We start from the raw sequence: 22,788 nt of genomic DNA on the forward strand, positions 1-22,788 counted from the left end.
GCAGCCTAACGTGTTGCTGCTTCACATCAAGCCTGATATACTTGAAATTACTGCATACTGCATATCAATGTAAATATACAGGTCACACAAGCACAAGTTTAAACTTCATGTAACTGTTAAGACTATATAAATATACAACACAACTACCTCTATTGTTTTTTATATATGTGCTATATTTCTATTTTTTATACATACATGTTCTATATTTCAGTCTCGCACTTTAATTTAATGTTTATTGTCTATGGCTATGTCTATGTCTGTATTTAAAGTATGTCTATGTCTGCATGGGAAAGTAAGAAACGAAATTTCAATTCTTTGTATGACCAGTGCATGTAAAGAAATTGACAATAAAAGCCGACTTGACTTGACTTGATAAAGGATTCACTACAGCTCTTACTAATGCAGTCTCAGTATGCACACGTTTTTCAGTGTTCTGTAGTTTGCAGTTTTCCAAAGCTGTTTTACTGTAGACACCTGCCAGTCTTTCACATTTAACTTTCACATGACTATGTGTGCACACTGTAGGCTCATATATCACCTAACTGGAATATCTCACTACAGTGAATTATAGAGATTAGACCTGTTCAGACTAATGCAATAGCATCACTAAGATTGTCTCCTGAGACAATCATTCAAACTTGCTAAGACCTGCTATAAACCACATGTCATGAGATCTGACGTTGTTTCAAAGGTCAGGTGTGTTATCTCTTCACCTGAAGCTGAAACTCTGACCTGTGTTATGCATGGCACTTTCAGCCCTGTTAATGTTTCCCTTCTGGTATCTAGACAAATGAGCTCATTCCCACTGGAGAAATGTTCAGTCAGACAGACCCATGGACAGCAGTGCTGCTTTTTTTCCTTTTTTGTGTGTTTTATTTTGTCATGCTTGGCTGCAGGACATTTTGTTTTTAAGCTTGTTACATACAACTATCTGTCATCTGGATACTTTGACCTGATCTTCAAGACAAGGTGCCAAATAACTGTTTTTGAAGGACTGTTGTGAGGAAATGGACCAATCACTGACCTTCCTGCTCCTCCAGACCCCTCCCTCTGACTCTCCCGTCCTGAAGGAGGAAGTGAAGGTCAGGTACAGACGGTCGCTGTATGGATCAAACTTGTGGGAATGGTTTTCAAATCAAAAGAAATAGAATAGGAATAGAATGTAATAGAATAGAAATACAATTTGTTAAAGAATATTTGCTAGAATAGCGCAAAGAGCATTGCCATTCTTCCAGCATCTTACATTTTTTGGAGGGGTTAAACAGTTTATGTCGGTGAAGGAGAGAATGGCGGCAAGGCTTGAAGTGGATCTTACCTGCCCTGTGTGTTGTGACATCTTCAAGGACCCCGTACTCCTCTCCTGTAGTCACAGCGTCTGCAAAACCTGTCTGCAGCAGTTCTGGGAGAGAAAAGGGTCCAGAGAATGTCCCTACTGCAGGAGGAGATCATCAAATGACACTATGCGCCCAAATTTGGCATTAAAGAACCTTTGTGAGACTTTCTTAGAAGAGAGGAGTCAGACACAATTGTCTTGCAGTCTGCACAGAAGAAAACTCGAGTTCTTCTGTCAAGATGATCAGCAGCTCATGTGTCTGTTGTGTCAAGACAAATTACACAAAGATCACAAGTTTTGTCCCATTCACAAAGCAGCGATGGATGCAAAGGTATGTTCCATAGTGATGGACACTAAGTATTGGATGTCCGCATCCCACTTTTACTATATGCATACACGCATGTAAAATCTAATAGCTATTCTTAATTAAAATGTTTAAGTATAACTCAGTTTTTGTCTTTTGTTGATTTTGCCTTTTGAGATTACTTGCCTAAAATTAGTAATTTAATATTGAGGTGGAAAAGTAAACATGATCATTTAAGTTAAGTAAATTATACTTGAATTTCTGAAGTTTTGTTACACTGTGAAGTTAGTTAGTTGTAGTACAGTCTTTAGTGTCACTGTCACTTTTATATATATTGTAATTTAAGATTTAATATCAGCCGTCACTGAACCACTGAAGACGGCTTGACGGCTGACGCCGAAACACGTTTGTAGTCAAGGGCATGGCGCAATAAATCCTTTTAAAAGTATAATACACAAGAGAGTGCGGTTTCCTCTACTTCATTGTGGAAAATGTAACATTAATTAGCACAACTTCACCAAGTGAAGGTGAAATAGGAATTCTCAGTAGTGTAAGTGCACTACACTAAGTAAGCATTTGTACAACTTGCTATTCCTTTTCCAGATTAGTCTGTAATTTCAAGGGCAATCGGTTTGCATGTTTTTTTTTTTGTTTTTTTACTAAGGTTAACTAACAGGTAAGTAAGTTTAACTAACTAACTTCAGAGTGTAGCAAAACTTCAGCAATTCAAGTGTAGTTTACTTCATTTAAACAGTCATGTTTACTTTTCCACCTCAACATTAAATTATACTCATTTTAGGCAAGTAATCTCAAATGGCAAAATCAACATAATAAACAAAAGACAAAAACTGAGTAATAATAACTAAACATTTTAAATAAGAATAGCTATCAGATTTTACAGTGTATTGACACGCATATTCTGATCTATATGGAACCACATAGGTTCTTGAACATGAACAATGGACCACTTCAACATGCACTTAGTTAATTAAGCCTTTTCCCCCCATTTTTTTCATTAGGCTATTTATTGAATTTACATTATTGTCTATTATCGTATTCTCCTTAATGTGGTCTTAGTATACTATAATGAACTTAAAGGTGTGCTAGAAGAATACAACTAGTATTTTCACTATACTTTACTTTACAGTAGAGTTCTCAGTACTTACGAGTTCATTCAAAGATTTTCCTAGGATATTGTGTATGCTTGTTTTTTTCTATAAATATTGTTCAATTAGAATTAGAGGATAATTTAGAGTACAAATATATACTGACCAAACACAACACATAAGACCAGACATGTACATTGAGGACTTTTTTCTCTTCATATTGTGAAGTACAATACAGTTTTTTCAACAGCTTACACACAAAATCTTTGCACATCACAAACGTTTTGCAACATGTCACTTCAACACCATAGTGACATTCCTAACAAAATCTGCAAAACCAAATACTAATTTTCAGCCTTTGATCCAGTTTTCAATTTCATATAACACTTTTTGCAAAACAGTATCTCTTCATCCTGCTCTTCCTCTCATTGCACATTGCATTTCTGTTGCTGACAAGGGATTGTTGAGTTTGCATTGTAGTTGTGTTTGATCAATTGGTTTGTGGGTGTGTATTTTGGAAGGTAGTGCCTTGAAATTGCAAAGAGGAGACAGACATTATCTAAGATGTCCGTGTATAAGTAGAGAAATGTGTTTAGTGTTTTGTAAATCATCAATGTGTGTAGTTTTTTTGCAAAAAGTGTGATGTTGACAATGTGCTTATTGGCTCTGTGCAGTGACAAACTTCCATTTTTTGTCTTAAAGGATAATTCCGGTATTTAGCACTTTGAGTCCCTTTTCTGGTTTGTTTTGGATGAACTAGAGTGGTGGACACAAACATTTTGATGATGGGTCCTGTCTCGACTTTTAGAATCGCCTTTGACTACTTCAGTGTGGCTGGCTATTGGCATGCACAAACATGTCCTTAAAACAACCCTTAACTCATTGAATGCCAAGCTGTTTTCGGGAGCTTTGTCCTAGAGTGCCAGCAATCTAGACCATTGTTGATGATTTTTGTACAGCCACAGCATATTCTGTGTTATAGCTATGAACACATACGATAGCTCGATTAAAAGGTGAGACTTTACCGTTTTTTCTGATTGCTTAAGCACATATTTTGTAACTATGGCTTTTTTTGCAAAACTCTAAATACAAATGGCAAAACCTCTCACCCAATCAGCAAAACATTGTAGTTCTCTTGCAAAAGCTAACACACCTTTTAACTCTTCACACCTTCGTAAAAATTGTGTTTTCGTATCAAACAGTAAACACAAGCCATCACAATAGTAAGCACACAATGTGGCAACTACACACTGATGGTCTGAATAAAAAACACATCTGGCTTTTGCTTTCTCTGTGCACAAGGTAGACTATGTCAGTTTGAGGTCATACTTTTGTCATAGTTCTGTAAACATACAGGGATCCAAACTTCAAGTATTGGTATTTATTTACACACATCAAAACAAACACAAGTGTGTTTTTCCAAGTCAAAACACAAAATAGCAATTTCACTGAGACAAAACAAATCAGTCTACATCGGGTCGTCTCTCTCAAAATTCTGTCTACATCACATGCAATGTCCTAGTCCAAGGCACCGGGAAAAATATATTCTGGAATGACGTATCCAGGCCTGACATGACAATATCCCCACATGTGGACTGTTTTTTTGTCTGTAAAAGGGCTATTTCTTTCTCTTCTCACTCTTCCTGCTCACTCCATTGTACCCATTGTACATTACCTGTGGCTTATTTATAGTGCTTAGGCTGATTGCAAAGTGAACTAATGATCTAAAACAGTTTTCACATGAGAAAGTGTGACAGAGAGTTGGCAAAATAGTGTAAATAATAGCCATTGTGCCTACAGTTGTGCAAAGTGTGTGTTACAAAATTGCAAACTGAGTTCAAAGCAGTGTTTGTGCTTTTAGTTTTGCGAACTCAGTGAGTGGTTTTGCTATAAGTATTAATAGTTTTAGAAATTGTGCTATAAGAATCACAGTTGTGTTTAAGCATTCATAAAAAAAACTGTAAGCTCTCGGTGGGTGCAAACCGTGTATTTCTACACGCCTCTGTTCCTGAGAAATCCCAAGCTAAATAGTGGCTAGTTTTCATCAAAATCGCTGTTTTTTTCTAGAAATGGAGATATAACGTCTTTCATGAAATATGAAGTGTTGCCTGTTACTTACTTGTGTAAACGTTCCGGGAAGTGATCAGCTAGACCTGGCGAGACTGCCACCTAGTGATAGACCCACGAAAATGGCCTGGTTTTGACCTGACGTGCATGCGTCACTGATTCGACCCAAAGCGGCAACCGAGTTATGATAAAATGTCTAGATTGTGCGTTTTCATGAGTTTCACGATCGTCATATATTTCATTTCCATTCATCACAGTTCCCAAAATCACATATAAGGTGTGTTAGAGTGTCTAGTTTCGTAATTTAAAAAAAAAGCTAAAAACGTAATATTAAGTTTTTGGCACTCAACGCATGGGAAGGAAAAACGTAATATTACGTTTTTGGCACTCAATGAGTTAACGTTCGTTTTTTTTAAACTGTAAATTATCTATTCATTTTAGGAGGAAGTCATGATCAAACTTCAGGAGAAACAGAAGGCTTTTCAGAAGGCTAAAGACACCTGCCATAAATCAGCTGAGTATATTATGGTGAGTGTGGTTTACCGTGACAAACTATATAAATGTCTGTCAATTGTAAATAAAAGAAGAAATCATTGTTGGGAGTTTTTACACATTTCACATTCCAGGAACTAACTGTATTTAGTTATCGTAATTTCCACAATTAAGCAACAACAACAACAACAATTAAGCAATATTCTATGATGGGGTTAATTCTATAGTTATTATTATTAGTTAATATTAAAGGAATTATCCGGAGTAAAATGCACTTTAGATCAATTCACGGATGATTGGGAGTACATACGTTGAGTTGACATCAAAAAAAAAAAAAAAAAAAAAAAACATTTTTAGATTATGTAATTGTTAAACAAAGGTTATTATTCACTTTTTAAGTGTACTTTCATTGACTTGCTTATTTGAATAACTGAATAAATCGATTATAGAAATCTTATGTATGATGAAGACCTTATTCATGTTGCTCTGTTATCCAGACCCAGGCCAAACACACAGAAAGACAGATCAAGAAGCAGTTTTTTGAACTTCACCAGTTTCTGCATGATGAAGAGGCAGCCAGGATAGCTGCATTGTGGGAGGAAGAGGAGCAGAAGAGTCAGATGATGAAGGAGAAGATTGAGAAGATGGGCAGAGAGATCTCATCTCTTTCAGACTCAATCAGAGCCATAGAAGAGGAGATGAAAGCTGATGACATCGCATTCCTGCAGGTAAGAGTATTAGATCATAATTCAGTTGATAGTTTAACAATAATAGCCTGACGAGCCAGACCCACATTAAAATGTAGGGTCTGGGCACTCGCCGTTCGCAGTGCTCAGTCTGAGGGGCGGAATAATTGGTTGTCTTTCCCTTTCCCTCTGCACACAATAGGACAGCGCTGAGTCCCATGCGTTTTCCCAACAGCGGAGCTAGTTGGCTAGTTCAAACTTTTGCCAACTTAAAACGAGCTTAACTCGTGTTACACTGTTGGCCATCCATCTTCTTTGTTTTCAAGTAGCAGGGAATTCAAGCCAAACCGTTGCAACTCTGCCATCAATCATTATGTTAAGCCCGCCTAACAACGCTATACACGATTTTATTGGCCTGATAGAAGTTACATTTTTCGAGGTCACAAGCCAACGGAGAGTTGCTAGACTAGCCCTGGTAGCAAATATAATTTGCTGCCGCTAGGGTGCGTTTAGATTTCTAGGCTATAACAATAACACATCTAGCTGTTTTGTTGAGGTGACCCGTCTATGCCACCTACCCCATTCCCCAAATGTGATGTGATCTTTGTACTTGTTTGTCTCTGTGACTAATTATCGTCTCTACGGTTGAGTATGCGCTCTGACTGCCATACAAACGAGCCTGGCTCTTTGGCTCATTGTGGTCAAGCTGCAGGTTCGGTACCTCGGAGACCCAGGTTCTGTCTGGGTGGTGCGACTGCTCACTAAAGTGTCACTGATCTCTGATGAGTGTGCAGTTGATATGGTGTGAGATGATGTTCTCCTTTGTGAGGATTCTAGAGAGGAGAGCAGAGTTGATTATGTCATATGTAGGGATGTAACAGTATAAAAGCCAAAAGTATCAGTTTTCGGTATTATCGTGGTATTTTTAAATGTTCAATATGTTCAGAAAGCACTGATAGGCCTACACAAGCTGAAATAGTTTCAGAAAGTGTAACAGTGTTTATTAAATTACAAAAATGGAAAAACCTTATCAAGAGTGCAACTCTTAACCAGGGCCGCTGGAGCTCATTTTCACCTGGGGGTGCTCATAGTATAGACTGTTTTTCCACTGGCAGCGAACCCGATCTTGAACCGGTTCCGTTCAGAATGCTTTGAACCCTGGTGCTATCTAGTGAACCAGCCCGCATCTCCACCAGTTTAGAACCGAACCCAGAACCAAAGCCAGGGTGCGTCATCTACAATGGGTGTTGCAAGCAAAACACAAGTTAATGAGATGCATGAACGGGAGAATGATATGACAGTTGTCCCTTAAAGACGGCTGAAGTTAGCTGTGTAAAATGCTAGTTGACGTCTGCATACTAGTGCTAGTTGACTAATTTTGTTTACTCATGGCAACAGTTGATAAGGAGGGAAAACGCATGGTATAAGCCTTCTCCCCTCTGAACAGTAAAGTGACACGCCCACTCCAGTTCGCAGGAAAAACCGACTATTTTCTGGTTCAAGCTCCGACCCAATGGGGTAATAAAAATTGTTACTGAGTAGATTCCTTTATTCTGGTGCATTTTAAGGTGGCCTATTTGCTACTGGAGAAGAGCATGTTTTCGGTCACATTCATAGGCTGACTGCACAAACAAACCTGGCTGAGCTGAGCATTCTTAAAGGTGCCATGTGTAAGAATTGAGGTAAAAATATCCATAAGAATGAGAAGAAATAAGGGTGATGATGTCATTAAAAAAATGACAAGGTATAGTGCTGCAGAGATATCAACCTGAATTAGCATGCTAAATTACTAGCCACAGCCCGACAGGTGTCATAATACCAGTTCGGCCATGGGAGGCGGTATGCAGGCAACATAACCGCCAGCCAAACTGCAATACATGTTTCTCGGTTGTTACTCTAGGGTAGACCAACTCACTTTCTGGAGGTATACTACCCCCATCTTTTATGGAATGTGGAGTATGAATAGATTTTTTGGCCGACATTACACATGGCACCTTTAATTCATAGCATACCATGGAATTGTGTGTTGTCCCGTTCAGTTTTTCCTTGGTCATGTGTAATTGGCTATGTGCTTATAGCTTAACTTACCCTACAATGACTTGGAGTTTGCTATGTCTGTCATTTGGATCCAATGAGTGAGACCCAGTAAGTGTTCAAAATAAAACTTTACGCTACAGTATTCTCCATAAACCTCAAATTGCTGGTATTAGGGTTTGGTGCCAAAAAGCAATATTCTACAAGGTAGTGTGCAAAAGTGGACTGCATAATAAATACAGGGTCATTCCACGTCAATTCAACCAGGGCCCACGCACTTAGGTCTCAAAAAATTCAGAAACAATTTCCAGGTGTACCTATGTTACCTAGGAGACACGCTGTAAAATATGTTTTATGTAAGATCAATACTTTCCAAGATACAGCCAGTTTTACGGGAGGAGGGGGTTGTCGATTTTGTTCGGCCTCTTTTTTTTGTCAAAGTTCTCAAGCCCATAGAGCAAGAATTAAACCATGTAGGAGGCTCAAATTTTGCATTCTGGTACATAAATAGGAATAGTATGTAGCAAAATCGTCACGTTCGGTCTGGATGATCCTATATTGGAGTTTTTGGCTGGGCTCTGTTAGGCCTTCAGAAGACATATTTGTATACTCAACATAGGCTCTTGATATATTTTCCTTACTGAGATAAGTAGAAACACTCTCACAAAAAGCAATGAACAGAAAATAAATCCCTTCAGGGTCTGAACAGCAGACCTCACAAGTCTGAAAAATAATTTTGGTTCTCATTTTCAGAGCACCCAAACACCTTGTGGGAAAATACAAAGATTTCTTAAATATGTTTTTTTTATTCTCCATGATCCCTTCTTTTTAAAGACACCAATTTGACTTGTCTTATGCAAATCTTTCTTTTTTATTTTCCACCCTGAACATGGGCAGAATGCACCATTGAGATCAGTATGTTTTGTATAGTTACCACAGTGCCACCTGTGGTTGTATAGAGTAACCTGTGGTAACTCTATACAAAACATATTGATCTCAATGGTGCAATTGGCCTGGTTGTTAGGGTCAAGGCTAGGTTTTTTGAGGGATGGCTTAATAACAGATGTCTTAAAGGACTGTGGTAGACTAGTTGTAGATTTTGATGAGGAAATTGTGGAGGTGAGGTCTAATATATATGAATTAAATGTTGTTTCAGGTCTCATCTGTGATTCTGCTATGTTTTCTCTGTCTTTCAGCAATTGTGTATTTGGTGAAACTGATTGGTTATTGATCTTATCTCTAATTGTTTGACATATCATAATACTGACATCATACTATTGAAAATAACTGTTTTGTGAACTTTATTCAACATAGCCAGTGATTTGGGCGAAATCTATGGTGTTAATTACAGTGAAATATACAATTTCAGAAAAATAGGGTTGAAACAGGTAAAAAAAAATGGAGAAATCATTTTTCTCTATGTTCAATGACCCCTAAAGACAGTCCAACCACTCTCCAAAAGTTAACATTTTAAACCCACAGAAACCACATAGGCCCCCTGACTATAAGGTTACATCCCTATTCTCAATAAGGATACACTGCGAGTTGATACATTAATCAAAAGCGTACTGTTAGAAAATAAGTGGGTCTTCAATTGATATTTACGGTTCAAGTTGCACCGTAGGTTGGGTTGATTTTAAAACACTGACAAATTGCAGGACTCTTGTGAATGTACTGTACCTAGGCACAACTGATAGGCTACTTACTGTTCATAGACGGACATGTTAACAGGTATTTGTCTCCTGTAAAAAGACTAACATTGGGAGGTCTCCTCTGCACATCTTGAATGTTATTCTTTTGCTGTAAGTTGCTTTGGATAAAAGTGTAAATTAATAAATGTAAATTTAAATTATTTTGATGCGGGCAGCAAAGGGTAGTCAGTGGAACAGGGTAACATCTGCCTTTTTTAGTTGATTGAAGACCATACAGGCTGCAGCATTCTGGACTATCTGTAGCAGTTTCATTGCAAAAACTGCTTTATGAAATAGAGAATTTGCTTAAGAAATCAAAGATTCTTATTGTTCTGCAAAGGCAAGTAGGAGAATCAGACAGCTGTACACAATGTCTGATACAGAAATACGCTTAAACAATATTTAATGTTTAACATATTCCCTTCTTTGTTGTTTTCCAGAATTACAAAAGGACAGTTCAAAGGTGAGTGATCTGCCTCCTGTCCTTCTCTACTCTGTGGTTCTGAACCCAAACCCACAGCAGCATGCACTCAGGGCTGGACTGGCCATCTGACATACTGGGTCAATCAAATTAAATTATTATTTGTTATCGTTTTTTTAAAACATGGGCAACAATCGTCCCAAAGACAGCGGCCCATTGGCTTAATATCTATACTGACACTACACTGGCCCAATAGCAAGTCTTATCACATTCTCCACCCCTCCCACATTGGCTCAGAGCCAAAATTCTGTGAGCGCGTCAAAATGGATAAATAAAGTCCATGCAGAAGTTGCGGCAGGTAAAGGCGAGATGTCAATTGCGCAGAAATGTTGAACTTCAGTGAGGAGAGGTAAGCAAACCTATGCTATTATGGCAGAGGGACAGTGATGAGAAGGATAATGTATAGCGCAGCAAACGTAGCTGGGTCATTCCACGTCAATTCAACCAGGGCCCACACACTTAGGTCTCAAAAAATTCTGAAAAAACTACCAGGTGTACCTATGTTATCCAGGAGACACACTGTAAAATTACTTTTATGTAAGATCAATACTTTCCAAGATACAGCCAGTTTCACAGGGGGAGGGGGGTGTCGAGGGGGGGCTCTTTTTTTTGTCAAAGTCCACAAGCCCAAAGCACAAGAACTAAACCATGTAGGATTTTGCATGCTGGTACATCAATAGGAATAGTATGTAGCAAAATTGTCACGTTTGGTAATTTTTTCAGAATTTTTTGAGACCTAAGTGCGTGGGCCCTGGTTGAATTGACGTGGAATGACCCAGCTTCATAATTAGCAGGCTCACAAAGTCTGGTCTGGGTAACAGGTCATGCTGCTGATGATAATAATTGCTGTGGCCACTTGATCAATCAAACAGCACAGTGTATGTTACTTCAGCATTGCTGTATTGCTAACATTGCTTCTTAACATGATCATATTTCCAGCTGAACACTCCACATTAACATGACGGGTTTTTAAATATATAACTTTTGGCTAGGACCACCTTATCATATAACAAAATATTGAAATTATTTGAATAAGGGTTCTGAAAATACAATATTTCAAGTCATCTTCATGCAAAAGGCAACTGAAAGATTTACATAAAACACTGAGAGACATCAATGTGAAATGAGTTCATGGAGCTCTGCTGTAGGCTACAGTGTAGTAGACTATTAGGTTCTTCTGCCAGAGCCTTCTCTTTGACAAGTGCTTGTATTTATACGTGAATATGGAGATTGTATAGCCTACTACAGCCACCTCGGACCCCCAATAATCAGAGAGAGAGAAAGGGAGTTATTGCAGTCTTGTTCACTTGCACTCAGATATGTAGAAAGTACTTATCCACTGGAAAACATTTTTGTTCCAGTCATTAACGTAATCAGCTGATTCTAATTAGTACAACTCTGAAGCCAGGTAGATCAGCTCATTAGTGAAATACCCCTGTGGATTAGTACTTTTTACATATCTTCTTCACACTGCTCCACAACACTTAGTTCAATACACATATTAAGGGCCGCTACTGCCAGGATTGCATATTAGTGAGTGTGCCTGACCGATTGTAGTGGACTGTTAGGGTCAAAAATGCCCGGGCCGATTTTTTGTCCCATTCCAGCCCTGCATGCACTGACTCCTGAATGTTATTCCAGAGCCCAGTGCACACTGCAGGATCCAGAGAGGGTTTCAGGAGCTCTGATCGATGTGGCAAAGCACCTGGGCAACCTGAAGTTCAGAGTCTGGGAGAAGATGCAGGAGATTGTTCAATACGGTAAGCAGATGCACATCTTTCTCTCTTTTTCTTTCTCCCTCTCTCTGTCTCGCACTCACTAACACACACACACACACACACACACACACACACACACTGGATTGTTAATCAGAAGGGCAGTGGAATTGCCTTTTATTAACTCATTTTTTCAGAGTGCCATTGAAATAAATGACTTAAACACTGCATACAATCTCCAAGGGAAAGGATGGGTTGCAGTGTAGAGGGTGTGAAAATATGGAGAGAGAGAGTGAAAGATATAGAGATGGGGAATTAGTTAGAATAGTAATGCTGCTCTGCTCTCATTCTACTATCATTCTACTATCTCCTGCACAGCTGTGATCCCTTCATAAAGAGCGTTTCATTTCTCCTTGTCAGTATTTGACTCTGGTGGCTCTGCTGTGTGCTATACTACGAATCTCGATTAGTGGGTTAGCAAGGTATGTTGTGCTCAAAGCCAGGGTATCAGGTTATGCGCTAAGTTATAGCTCAAATCGTGTAAAACTACCGCCCATTGACCAATCAATTATCTTGAAACATGAAGTTCTCACGTGTAGGATTCTGTCATATATCTTACAGGTGGAGCTCCACCTCTACAAACATTTTGGATATCTTATGCGCTTTAATAGTGTTGTGCATCCAAATATGCCACTATGGACGTGCATACCGTACAACAAATGATGACAATAGATTTATTTGATGTTATAGGCTAGACGCTAAAAATGACCGCAGCGTAGAGTACGCTATCCCTCATAAATGCGGAAGTAATTGTTTTTTACTATAGGCGGTCTTGTGCGTCTCCAAGTTTCACAATTGCCCAACATCATCCCAACACCGAGAACGCACACAGATCTGAGCTGAAAGCCTAGTTTGACAAATATATCACATAACTGCTATCGTAGTATCACTTAACTTATACCCCTGAGTCAAGGCTTTGTGAAGCCTTAATATGTCTAGATAGCCTAGATTTGTCTAATGTGCTTCATAGTATACCCCACTGGACCAGTGGGGTATACTACGAATCTCGATTAGTGGGTTAGCGAGGTATGTTGCGCTTAAAGCCAGGGTATGCTGTGACACGTAAGTGGATCTGTTTTAGCGTCGCTATATCACCATGGTATCTTATGCTCGCAACTAAACCTGGTCGGGAGGAGGTTATGTGCTAAGTTATAGCTCAAATCGTGTAATCTACCGCTCACTGACCAATCAATTGTCTTGAAAAACAAAGTTATCTCACATGTAGGATTCTGTCATATATCTTACAGGTGGAGCTCCGCCTCTACAACCATTTGGGTTCTCGAATGCGCTTTACAGTGGGCATCGCTTTCAAATGACCACTTTAGTCGCACATTACGAGGCGTGAAGCTTTAGTACCACTTTCAGCCACTGTGCGTCGCTCTGCCACTGTACATCGCTCTGCCTGCCGCCCCTTCTGAAAAAGCAGGAGGCTACCATTAAACATAATTGTTGCCGAGAGTAATCCCAGCCTACGAATTCAATAACAAAATAAACCATGCATAATTAAACATTACCTCGATTTAGGCTACTTGGGTATGGCTTAAGGCTTGACTACACGGTGGTAACGAAAATCGAAATCGAAATTTGCTGTCTACATTATTGTCAGTGTTGGGGGTAACGCAACTACGCAAATCAAAACAGTGTCTTGTGTGATAATTGAGCCAGTAGAGAAATAACTGTTCAGAATTAATCTGTAGCCTTAGGTAGGCTTCTGCAGAAAACAATGTTGTTGCCGATTTAATACTATCTGGCGACGTTTTTAACAGGCTACGCAATAGAGGCTTAGACAACTATGACCCACGTTTTGGTTTCGTTTTGGAAATTAATTTGCCCTACTTCTTGACTGCAATGTAGTCAATTGACTGCTTGACATGTCATTTTTATTTTTCTGTACAATAAACAAATACATCTGCTTTATGCCGCAGAATTACATTCATATTTGGCTGACTTCTGCAGACGCGCAAAAAAACACTGCCAGGCCATCCTTAAAAATATTTTGCCGTAACCTGACCGACCCTGTCAATTTAGAACCGACCCAAATATTTTTTTTTTTCCCCTTTTAGTCCGACCGACTTGCTGGTTGTAAACTTGCGTTAAGACCGACCGATTTTTTTTTACTCTTACTAAACAACCAATACAAATAAAATACTATTTATTTTAGTAGGCCTAAGTATTGTGAATATACATTGCCTACTTACAAACGTAGGCTCTCTTAAAGGAACCGTAAGTAAGAAAAACATTTCAATTAATCATAAAATGGCCCTGATATGTCACTAGACATTAAGAAATCATGTTCATTTCAAATACTTATATCACTGACAACAGTAGTCCGGCCAGGATATTGTCATTTAAAAAGTGAAGTTGCAGCCCTCAACTGATGTTGATGTTGTGTTTTGGCCTGATGTGCCACCCTCCACCTATCTACTAATCACAAAGTCAGTAGTGTTTCGCCATCCGGGTTGGCAACCTCGAGTCAGGGGCGAGGGGGAGGGGATACACCGCTCTTCAGTATTTTGAAAGTGATTGCAGTACCAGTTTTGGCCACAATCTTACATATGGTTCCTTTAAATAAAACCCTGTGGCGTCATCTCTACACCATTGGTTTACGCATGTCACACTATGGCCTATACGCTTCGTTTCATTCACACAAACATCTCGACTCAACGCTTATTACTTGGCACGAAGCTCTGGAAGAACTGTGCCCAGATCTTTCCCCACTATTGCTCATAAATGCAGAAGTAATTGTTTTTTAATATAGGTGGTCTTGTGCGTCTCCACATTTCACGATTGGCCAACGTCATCGTGAAACGTCATCATCGTCATTGGCCAACACAGATCTGAGCTTAAAGCCTAGTTTGACAAATGTATATCACATAACTGCTATCGTAGTATCACTTAAGGCGAGACACGGCAGGTGAAAACATCGTTTTTTCATGCACTGGGTCATTCTACGTCAATTCAACCAGGGCCCATGCACTTAGGTCTCAAAAAATAAATCTAAAAATCTAAATCTAAAATGACCAGGTGTACCTATGTTATCCAGGAGACACACTGTAAAATTACTTTTATGTAAGATCAATACTTTCCAAGATACAGCCAGTTTTACAGGGGGAGGAGGGTGATTTTGTTCAGCCTCTTTTTTTTGTCAAAGTTCACAAGCCCATAGCACAAGAACTAAACCATGTAGGATTTTGCATGCTGGAACATAGCTAGGGATAGTAGGTAGCAAAATCATCAAATTCGGTCTGGATGATCCTGCATGGTCATAGCTGTCCCTCAAAGTTGATCAAAATTGTATTGAAGTTTTTGGCTGGGCTCTGTTTAGGCCTTCAGAAGACATATTGTACTCAACATAGGCTCTTGATTTATTTCCCTTACTGAGATAAGTAGAAACACTCACAAAAAGCAATGAACAGAAAAGAAATCCCTTCAGGGTCTGAATAGCAGACCTCACAAGTCTGAAAAATCATTTTGGTTCTCATTTTCAGAGCACCCAAACCCATTGTGGGAATATACAAAGATTTTTTAAAATATTTTTTCTTTATTCTCCATGATCCCTTGTTTTTACACCAATTTACATTTAGGTGTTTATTTCATTACATTTTATCTACTCACGCCTGTATATTTCTCCTAAATTCACCAAAAGTTAGCCTTCTAATGTTTCATGCTCTACCGTGACCATGATAAGAAACATATAATGTGTAGTACCGTTGGAAAACTATGTTTTTCCTGCATGACGTTGTGCAATCCAAATATGGACACTTCCTTTGTATCCGCAACCAATCGCAAAAGTTCAAAGGCGAGTCTAGGCTGAGAACGGAATCTCATTGACTGTGTTCCAAGGCTGTTTTCTCAAATTGAGTTTTTCTTTTTTTCCAGTAGGAACATCTCAGCCTATGTACCACCTATGTACACCAAACGTTCCAGTTATACACTTAGCATTATTCTGAATGATATTTACAGAGGGATTTGTTAAAGGAAAATTCCGGTTTTTAGCACTTTAAGGCCCTTTTCTGGTTTGTTTTGGATGAACTAGAGTGGTGGACTCTCAGGGTGGCTGGCAATGGGCATACTGTAGTAGGCTACTCAAACATGTCCTAAAACAACCCTTAACGTTTGTTTTCAAAACTGTGCAACTCACCGAGTGGTTAGTGGTGTTCGTGTTCCAAAACAAGTAGCGTAGCGAAATACAGTTTCTGTCGTCTTTTATTTGGCATTTTGTAAAATCCCATTGATTTCTGTTGGAAGACTCATTGCAAGTTGATATTACTGCGCCACCGTCCATGCTTCAGGTTCAAATACGAATCATACATTGCACCAATATATTTGCTTTTAATAGTCAACGAACTCCACTAACCACTCGGTGAGTTGCACAGTTTTGAAAACGAACGTTAAGGGTTGTTTTAGGACATGTTTGAGTAGCCTACTACAGTATGCATTTTCCTTTAATAAATCATTCCTGGCCTGATTTGTGACATTTTAATAAAAAAATATGGCAAAAATCGATTTTTTTCAGTCTTTGGACAGTATATTTTGATTTCCTAGGTAATGAAAGCAGATATCCTGAAATCCCTCGGTAATTTTATTTTCATCTTGTGTGTAAACAAAATGAAAAAATAATTTCGTACCGCAAAATCGTGCATATTTAATGAGATAATGTCTAATTTGCATAATTAAACATTCAAATTTCAAAAACTTGTAATACATTTTTTGTTCATACTTGTGTAAGTAATCAACTGCGGACGTTTCATGGTGATGTCTATTATTCTAAAATTTTACCCTCTTCACCTGTACTGTCTCACCTTAAAGGAACACGCCACCCAAAATCAGTAGTAATATATGTTCTTACCTTAACTTTCACGAGTTGAGTCATACCTCTCCCGCGTCGGTATGTGTACTCAAACGCTCTGGCGCGCGGCGCGAATGTGTTAGCATGTTGCTATGCTCTACTCTCTGCCGTAGCCGTAGAGAGAGTAAGATGGCATTAATCAAACACATCCACGTTTTCCCTACTTAAATACAGTTGCATAAGTAGTTGATTAACAATGTTTGGTCACACAACATGAAACGTGATGATTTTCCAAGCGAATAAACAGGAGAACTACAATGTCTGGCGCAATAGCACTTGGGAGTACTTCGACCTAGGTAGTAATATTAACTAGAAAAGCATTTCCTGAAGGAAATACAGTGCATGAAAATGCAAAAATATGATGAGTTTATATGGTTAAATTATTTGCTTGGTAGATAAGGTTTAATATAGTTGGAATGACTGAACAGTTAAATAGGTTGATCATTTAAATGGTTAAATTATTTAGGTAGATAGTTGATGATAACTAACAGTTGGAATGGCTCCAATGTTTGCTAGCAGTTATGTTAACTATGTTAACAAAGATAATAATGTTAACCAAGTTACTATGCTAACTAGCATGCTAACTATGCTAACCATGTTACTTAGCTAACCTAGCTAATCATTTTTAGCAGTTATGCTAACTATGCTAACTAACATGCTAACAATGCTAACTATGCTAACCATTGTGATGTCATCAGCCCATGTTAAGTCTATGGGGAAATTTTGAACAGTTTTTAATTAATAGTTTAAAAAGTATAAAAGTTACAAAGCTGAAAAACACATAGCACCCAAGACCTACATAACATAGTTTGAATGAAGTTTGTACGTTAAACGGTTGAAGCTGCATTAAATGCGTTAGAAGGAAGAATAATAGATTTTTTATAGATTTTTATATCAGTCTAGGAGATCATGTATCTGAAAAACATGACTTGCCTTTTGGTGTGGCCCAGGGGAGCTGCCTTGGTCCCCTGCTATTTTCTCTATATATGCTTCCATTGGGAAACGTCATAAGTCAGCATAATGTAAACTTCCATAGCTACGCAGATGATACCCAATTGTATCTTTCTGTGGAGCCAACTAACCCAGATGGCCTTTGCTCCCTCACTGCATGCCTAACCTCCATTAATCAGTGGATGAGCAAAAACTTTTTGAAACTAAATGATGACAAAACAGAGGTACTTCTGGTTGGACCAAAACTAAAGCGAGATATTATTCTTAGTAATCTGGGGAACTTGGCACACCAGGTCAAACCAAAAGTAACAAGCCTCGGTGTCATCTTAGATGCAGAGTTAAGTTTTAAGCCCCATATCAGTAAAGTTACTCAGACAGCCTATTTCCACTTGAGAAACATTGCCAAAGTGCGGCCCTTTTTAACTCAACAAGATGCAGAAAAACTAATTCACGCCTTTATCACTAGCAGGTTAGACTACTGCAATGCACTTTTCACTGGTCTTCCCAAAAAACATCTAAAGAAATTGGCACTCATACAGAACTCTGCGGCTAGACTTTTAACTAAGACTAAGAAGAGAGAACACATCACCCCTGTGTTGGCTGAACTGCACTGGCTCCCTATTTCCTATAGAATTGATTTTAAGGTTATGTTAATTACTTACAAAGCTCTGAATGGCATCATATACCTCTGAGCTTTTAATATCTTATCAACCACAAAGGAAACTTAGATCATCCAATTCTAATCTTTTAATCGTACCCAAAGTGCTCCACAAACAAAGTGGAGAAGCTGCGTTTATCCATTATGCCCCCAAACTATGGAACACCCTGCCTCTGTACATCAAGCAGGCGAGTTCAGTAAATATTTTTAAAAAAGATCTGAAAACATACCTGTACAGGAAAGCTTTTAGTTAACTCATCTTATCCTGTAGACTACATTTTCAGATTATTCTACATCTACTACTATTGGAGGGCGCAGCCAGCCAGAAGCAGATGGGCTCCCCCTATTAAGTCAGGTTCTGCTCAAGGTTTCTTCCTGGAATATGGGAGTTTTTCCTTGCCACAGTTGCCATATGGCGTGCTTGTGGGGGGTAAGAGGGTTAAGGCTGCCAGTCTTATGACGTCATTTTCTATATTTTTGATATGTTGCTGAGTATATCATAAACAGCAAAGAAAAGTGATTGATAATGACTGACTGACTATTATTGTGTTACATGCTTCAAATGTAAAGCACTTTGAGCTGCATTCTGTGTATGAAAGGTGCTATACAAATAAAGCTTTATTATTATTATTATTATTATTATTATAAGAATAAGAAGAAGCCTAGGAAGAACAGTACAGTGCATTTTCATGTACTGTAATTAACACCTAATTGTAGATCCTATCCACCACAGAGTTTAGAATCCATGCTTGATCGACCCCTCAGCCTCCCCCTCCCCTCTGAGTGAGAGAGAGGCACACACACTAGAGATGCGCTGATGGGCTATTATTTCAAAAAACTTTTGAAAAAACTTTGCTGATGGATGGATTAAGTTTTGTTATGCAGTTATGATTGAAATAATAGCCCATCAGCGCATCTCTAGTGTGTGTGCCTCTCTCTCACTCAGAGGGGGGGGGGAGGCTGAGGGGTCGATCAAGCATGGATTCTAAACTCTGTGGTGGATAGGATCTACAATTAGGTTAGGTGTTAATTAATATTACTACCTAGGTCGAAGTACTCCCAAGTGCTATTGCGCCAGACATTGTAGTTCTCCTGTTTATTCGCTTGGAAAATCGTCACGTTTCATGTTGTGTGACCAAACATTTTTAATCAACTACTTATGCAACTGTATTTAAGTAGGGAAAACGTGGATGTGTTTGATTAATGCCATCTTACTCTCTCTACGGCTACGGCAGAGCCCGCTAGCATAGCAACATGCTAACACATTCGCGCCGCGCGCCAGAGCGTTTGAGTGCACATACCGACGCGGGAGAGGTATGACTCAACTCGTGAAAGTTAAGGTAAGAACATATATTACTACTGATTTTGGGTGGCGTGTTCCTTTAACGTATACCCCTGAGTCAAGGCTTTGTGAAGCCTCGATATGTCTACATAGCCTAGATATGTCTACATAGCCTAGATATGTCTAACGTGCTTCGTAGTACAGTATACCCCACCTTTGTGGCGTTGCATGTCATGTTTTTGTTTTTGACTCCATGTACCTTTGTTTTGAGTTTGAACTCCGCCGTTCATTTGAGTGACACCTGCCTTGATCATTGTTGCAATTGATTTCTCCCTGTCCCTAGTTTGCTGTTCATTCAATCAGAGGCCTCCCTTCTGCTATTTAAGCTCAGCCTGTTTTGTGACCTGTGTCAGATCGTAGCCTTGAAGCCTGATGTTTAGTTATGTGCCTAGCCTGTCTGTGTTTGCCAGTGCTTTGTCTGTTTTTGGAGCCTTTTCCTGGATCTTCTGTGAGTTGCCTTGAACTTTATTTGACTGGATCTTTTGTGCTTTTTTATCTGCATTTGGAAAACTTTTTTCCTGGATCTTCTGTGAGTTGCCTTTGGACTTTTTTTGATATAACCACTGTCATTTGTGGTGTTTTCTACTGACTGTGGGATCTTCAATAAAACCAAAGTCCTTTTAGGCAAGTCCCTCCACTCGGCGGCCATATACCAACGTTTTATGGGCACTCATCGGGCACAGTCTTTGGGTCGAACTGCGCGTGCGCAAGGCTTCACAACACATGATTGGCACGATGTCTTCACAACACACCATATGATTGGCTCAATGTATTCACATCACACCACATGATTGGCTCAATGTATTCACATGTCGACGTTTTGCAGAGGAAGGGGTGGGATATGTGTAGACAACGGCCATATTGGCGTGACAAACTAGCCATTTCTATGGAGTATTTTTTGAGTCCTGTGATGCTTGATTGCATTTGGTCTGCGTTTGGGTCTTGGTCTGCAATCCGTAACACTCCTGCCGTTTCACTTGGTACCAGCCCTATTGATAATGACCATCATTCACATCCTCATCACACATCACTCAGCCCTATTGATAATGACCATCATTCACAACCTCATCACACATCACTCAGTGTTCAGCTCATGTGTGTGTTCTTTCTCTCTGCAGCTCCTGTGACTCTGGATCCCAACACTGCAGCTGACTCTCTCATCCTGTCTGAGGATCTGACCAGTGTGCAATATGGTAATAATGAGAGGGAGCAGCTTCCTGATAACCCAGAGAGATTTGATCTCTATCACAGTGTCCTGGGCTCTGAGGGCTTTAACTCAGGGACTCACTGCTGGGATGTGGAGGTTGGGGAGTACGCACGGTGGAATGTGGGTGTGATGACAGAGTTTCTCCAGAGGAAGGGAGACTTTACTTCCATGAGTGGACGGTGGTTTGTGTATTATAGAGATGGTAAATATGGAGCATGTGCTCCACCACAGCCCTCCAATCTCCTCAAAGTAAAGCAGACACCCTTGAGGATCAGAGTGCAGCTGGACTGGGACAGAGGAGAGCTGTCATTCTCTGACCCTGATAATAACACACACCTATACACTTTCACACACACATTCACTGAGAGAGTGTTTCCATACTTCAACAGTGCATTTATTCTGAAGATCTTACCAGTAAAGATCTCAATAACAGCGAAGGTTTGACAGTAGAGCAGCCCAGGTAGAGCTGATGACTCCTTTGCAGTGTTTCCCCTAGAAATTTTTCCAGCAGCAGTGCTGTTGATCGTAGGACCCCCCCCCCAAAAAAAGAAAATGTTGAAAAAATGACTCCTTAAATGGTGACTTCTGGTGGATTTTTTCAGATTGAGTGTTACAAATTATGACATAACTATCAACACAAGCATTTACAAAGCATGATTATTGCAGTACTTGAACAGGATTATTCATGTTTTTCTTTCACCTTTTTCATTTACATTATTAGTAATTAGCCACTGTACAACTGTACACTGTAGGCCACTGTACAAACTATTACTATTTAGAATTATTTATGATACATGATACATTCAAAAACAATTGATGTCCTATTTTTTTTTAATTAATTTTTGCACAGCACTGTATAAACTATATAGACTTCTCTTTCATGTCATTACACTGTATTGGTGCTATGCAAGTCGAATTGAGTGCCTGTCACTTTAAGGCTGTGACGGCCCATGGGGCTTGCTTGATTCTCACGGTTTTAAGCTAATTTAGTAGCGTTGTTGTGCATGGTGCATAAGAATATGTGGATGAAATGAATTATGTTTTCCATGTCATTTGGTAAAATAAATGCTCAAAAAGCTTTGGTGAGCTCTACAGGAATTACAAACTATCTCCAGATGTAAATGGTTGCGTATCCTATTACTCAAATTCAATTAAACCCACCAATAGGCTAGCTAGACCTTAGTTTCACAGCCTAGGTATTTTAGCAACACAGGGCTTGAAAGCATTGCCTGTATCACAAACAAAAACGAAGCAATGCGTGGATTTATCTGGGAATAGGCTACTGAAGGTAGGGGCGAGCTACCTCGCTGGCGTGTTTAATTTGGTTCCTTGGTTAACATAATGTAGGCTACGTTTTTTTGCACACAATTGCATCTGCTAATAAACTTAAACATAAACACAAATAAGCATGATCTCCTGTGGAATCCCTGACTGCGCCTTCAACGTTAGCCTACTATTATTTGTTGACATCAAACCTGAACGAACGGCAGCTGTTCCTGAAGTTCACTTTTTTTTTTTTTTTTTTTAATTAGCCAACTTTTTTTGCAGTGGCGCTTGAATTCCAAGAGCGGCGCTGCGCCGCTGATGAATACATTGTAGGGGAAACACTGCTTTGTCTCACCTACAAAGAGCGATGGGGGTCAGTGATGAATCACTAAAAACAACAGTGAGCGCGTTTTCATGCCGAGAATAAACCGGTTTGAATCAGTTTATTGCCCAAATTCAATTTATGTCAATATTCCATTTAACTAAGCCTGGCTGTTAGCCTGGTCGGCACCAGGCTAGGTGCAGAGAATAAATCCCCATGGTAAC

At 39.3% G+C, this 22,788-nt stretch overlaps 1 protein-coding gene across 1 annotated transcript; it reads left to right on the forward strand.

Moving 5' to 3' along the window:
• Positions 1 to 1,286: 1,286 nt before the first annotated feature.
• On the forward strand, positions 1,287 to 21,420 carry LOC121697450 (E3 ubiquitin-protein ligase TRIM35-like). The gene is made up of 6 exons (XM_042078977.1): positions 1,287 to 1,664; positions 5,252 to 5,338; positions 5,800 to 6,030; positions 10,154 to 10,176; positions 11,836 to 11,954; positions 20,888 to 21,420. Exons 1-6 carry the CDS (start codon positions 1,287 to 1,289, stop codon positions 21,418 to 21,420), a joined length of 1,371 nt encoding a protein of 456 aa, XP_041934911.1.
• The last annotated feature ends 1,368 nt before the right edge of the window (positions 21,421 to 22,788 follow it).

The sequence above is a fragment of the Alosa sapidissima genome, chromosome 2 (assembly GCF_018492685.1).
Source record: "Alosa sapidissima isolate fAloSap1 chromosome 2, fAloSap1.pri, whole genome shotgun sequence".
NCBI lineage: Eukaryota > Metazoa > Chordata > Actinopteri > Clupeiformes > Clupeidae > Alosa > Alosa sapidissima.

Excerpts from the sequence above, each read along its gene's own strand:
- LOC121697450 (XM_042078977.1), top strand. The coding sequence starts at position 1,287 with ATGGCGGCAAGGCTTGAAGTGGATCTTACCTGCCCTGTGTGTTGTGAC. Across the intron at positions 1,665-5,251 it reads AAGCAGCGATGGATGCAAAG|GAGGAAGTCATGATCAAACT; the intron begins GTATGTTCCATA and ends TATTCATTTTAG. Across the intron at positions 10,177-11,835 it reads TACAAAAGGACAGTTCAAAG|AGCCCAGTGCACACTGCAGG; the intron begins GTGAGTGATCTG and ends ATGTTATTCCAG.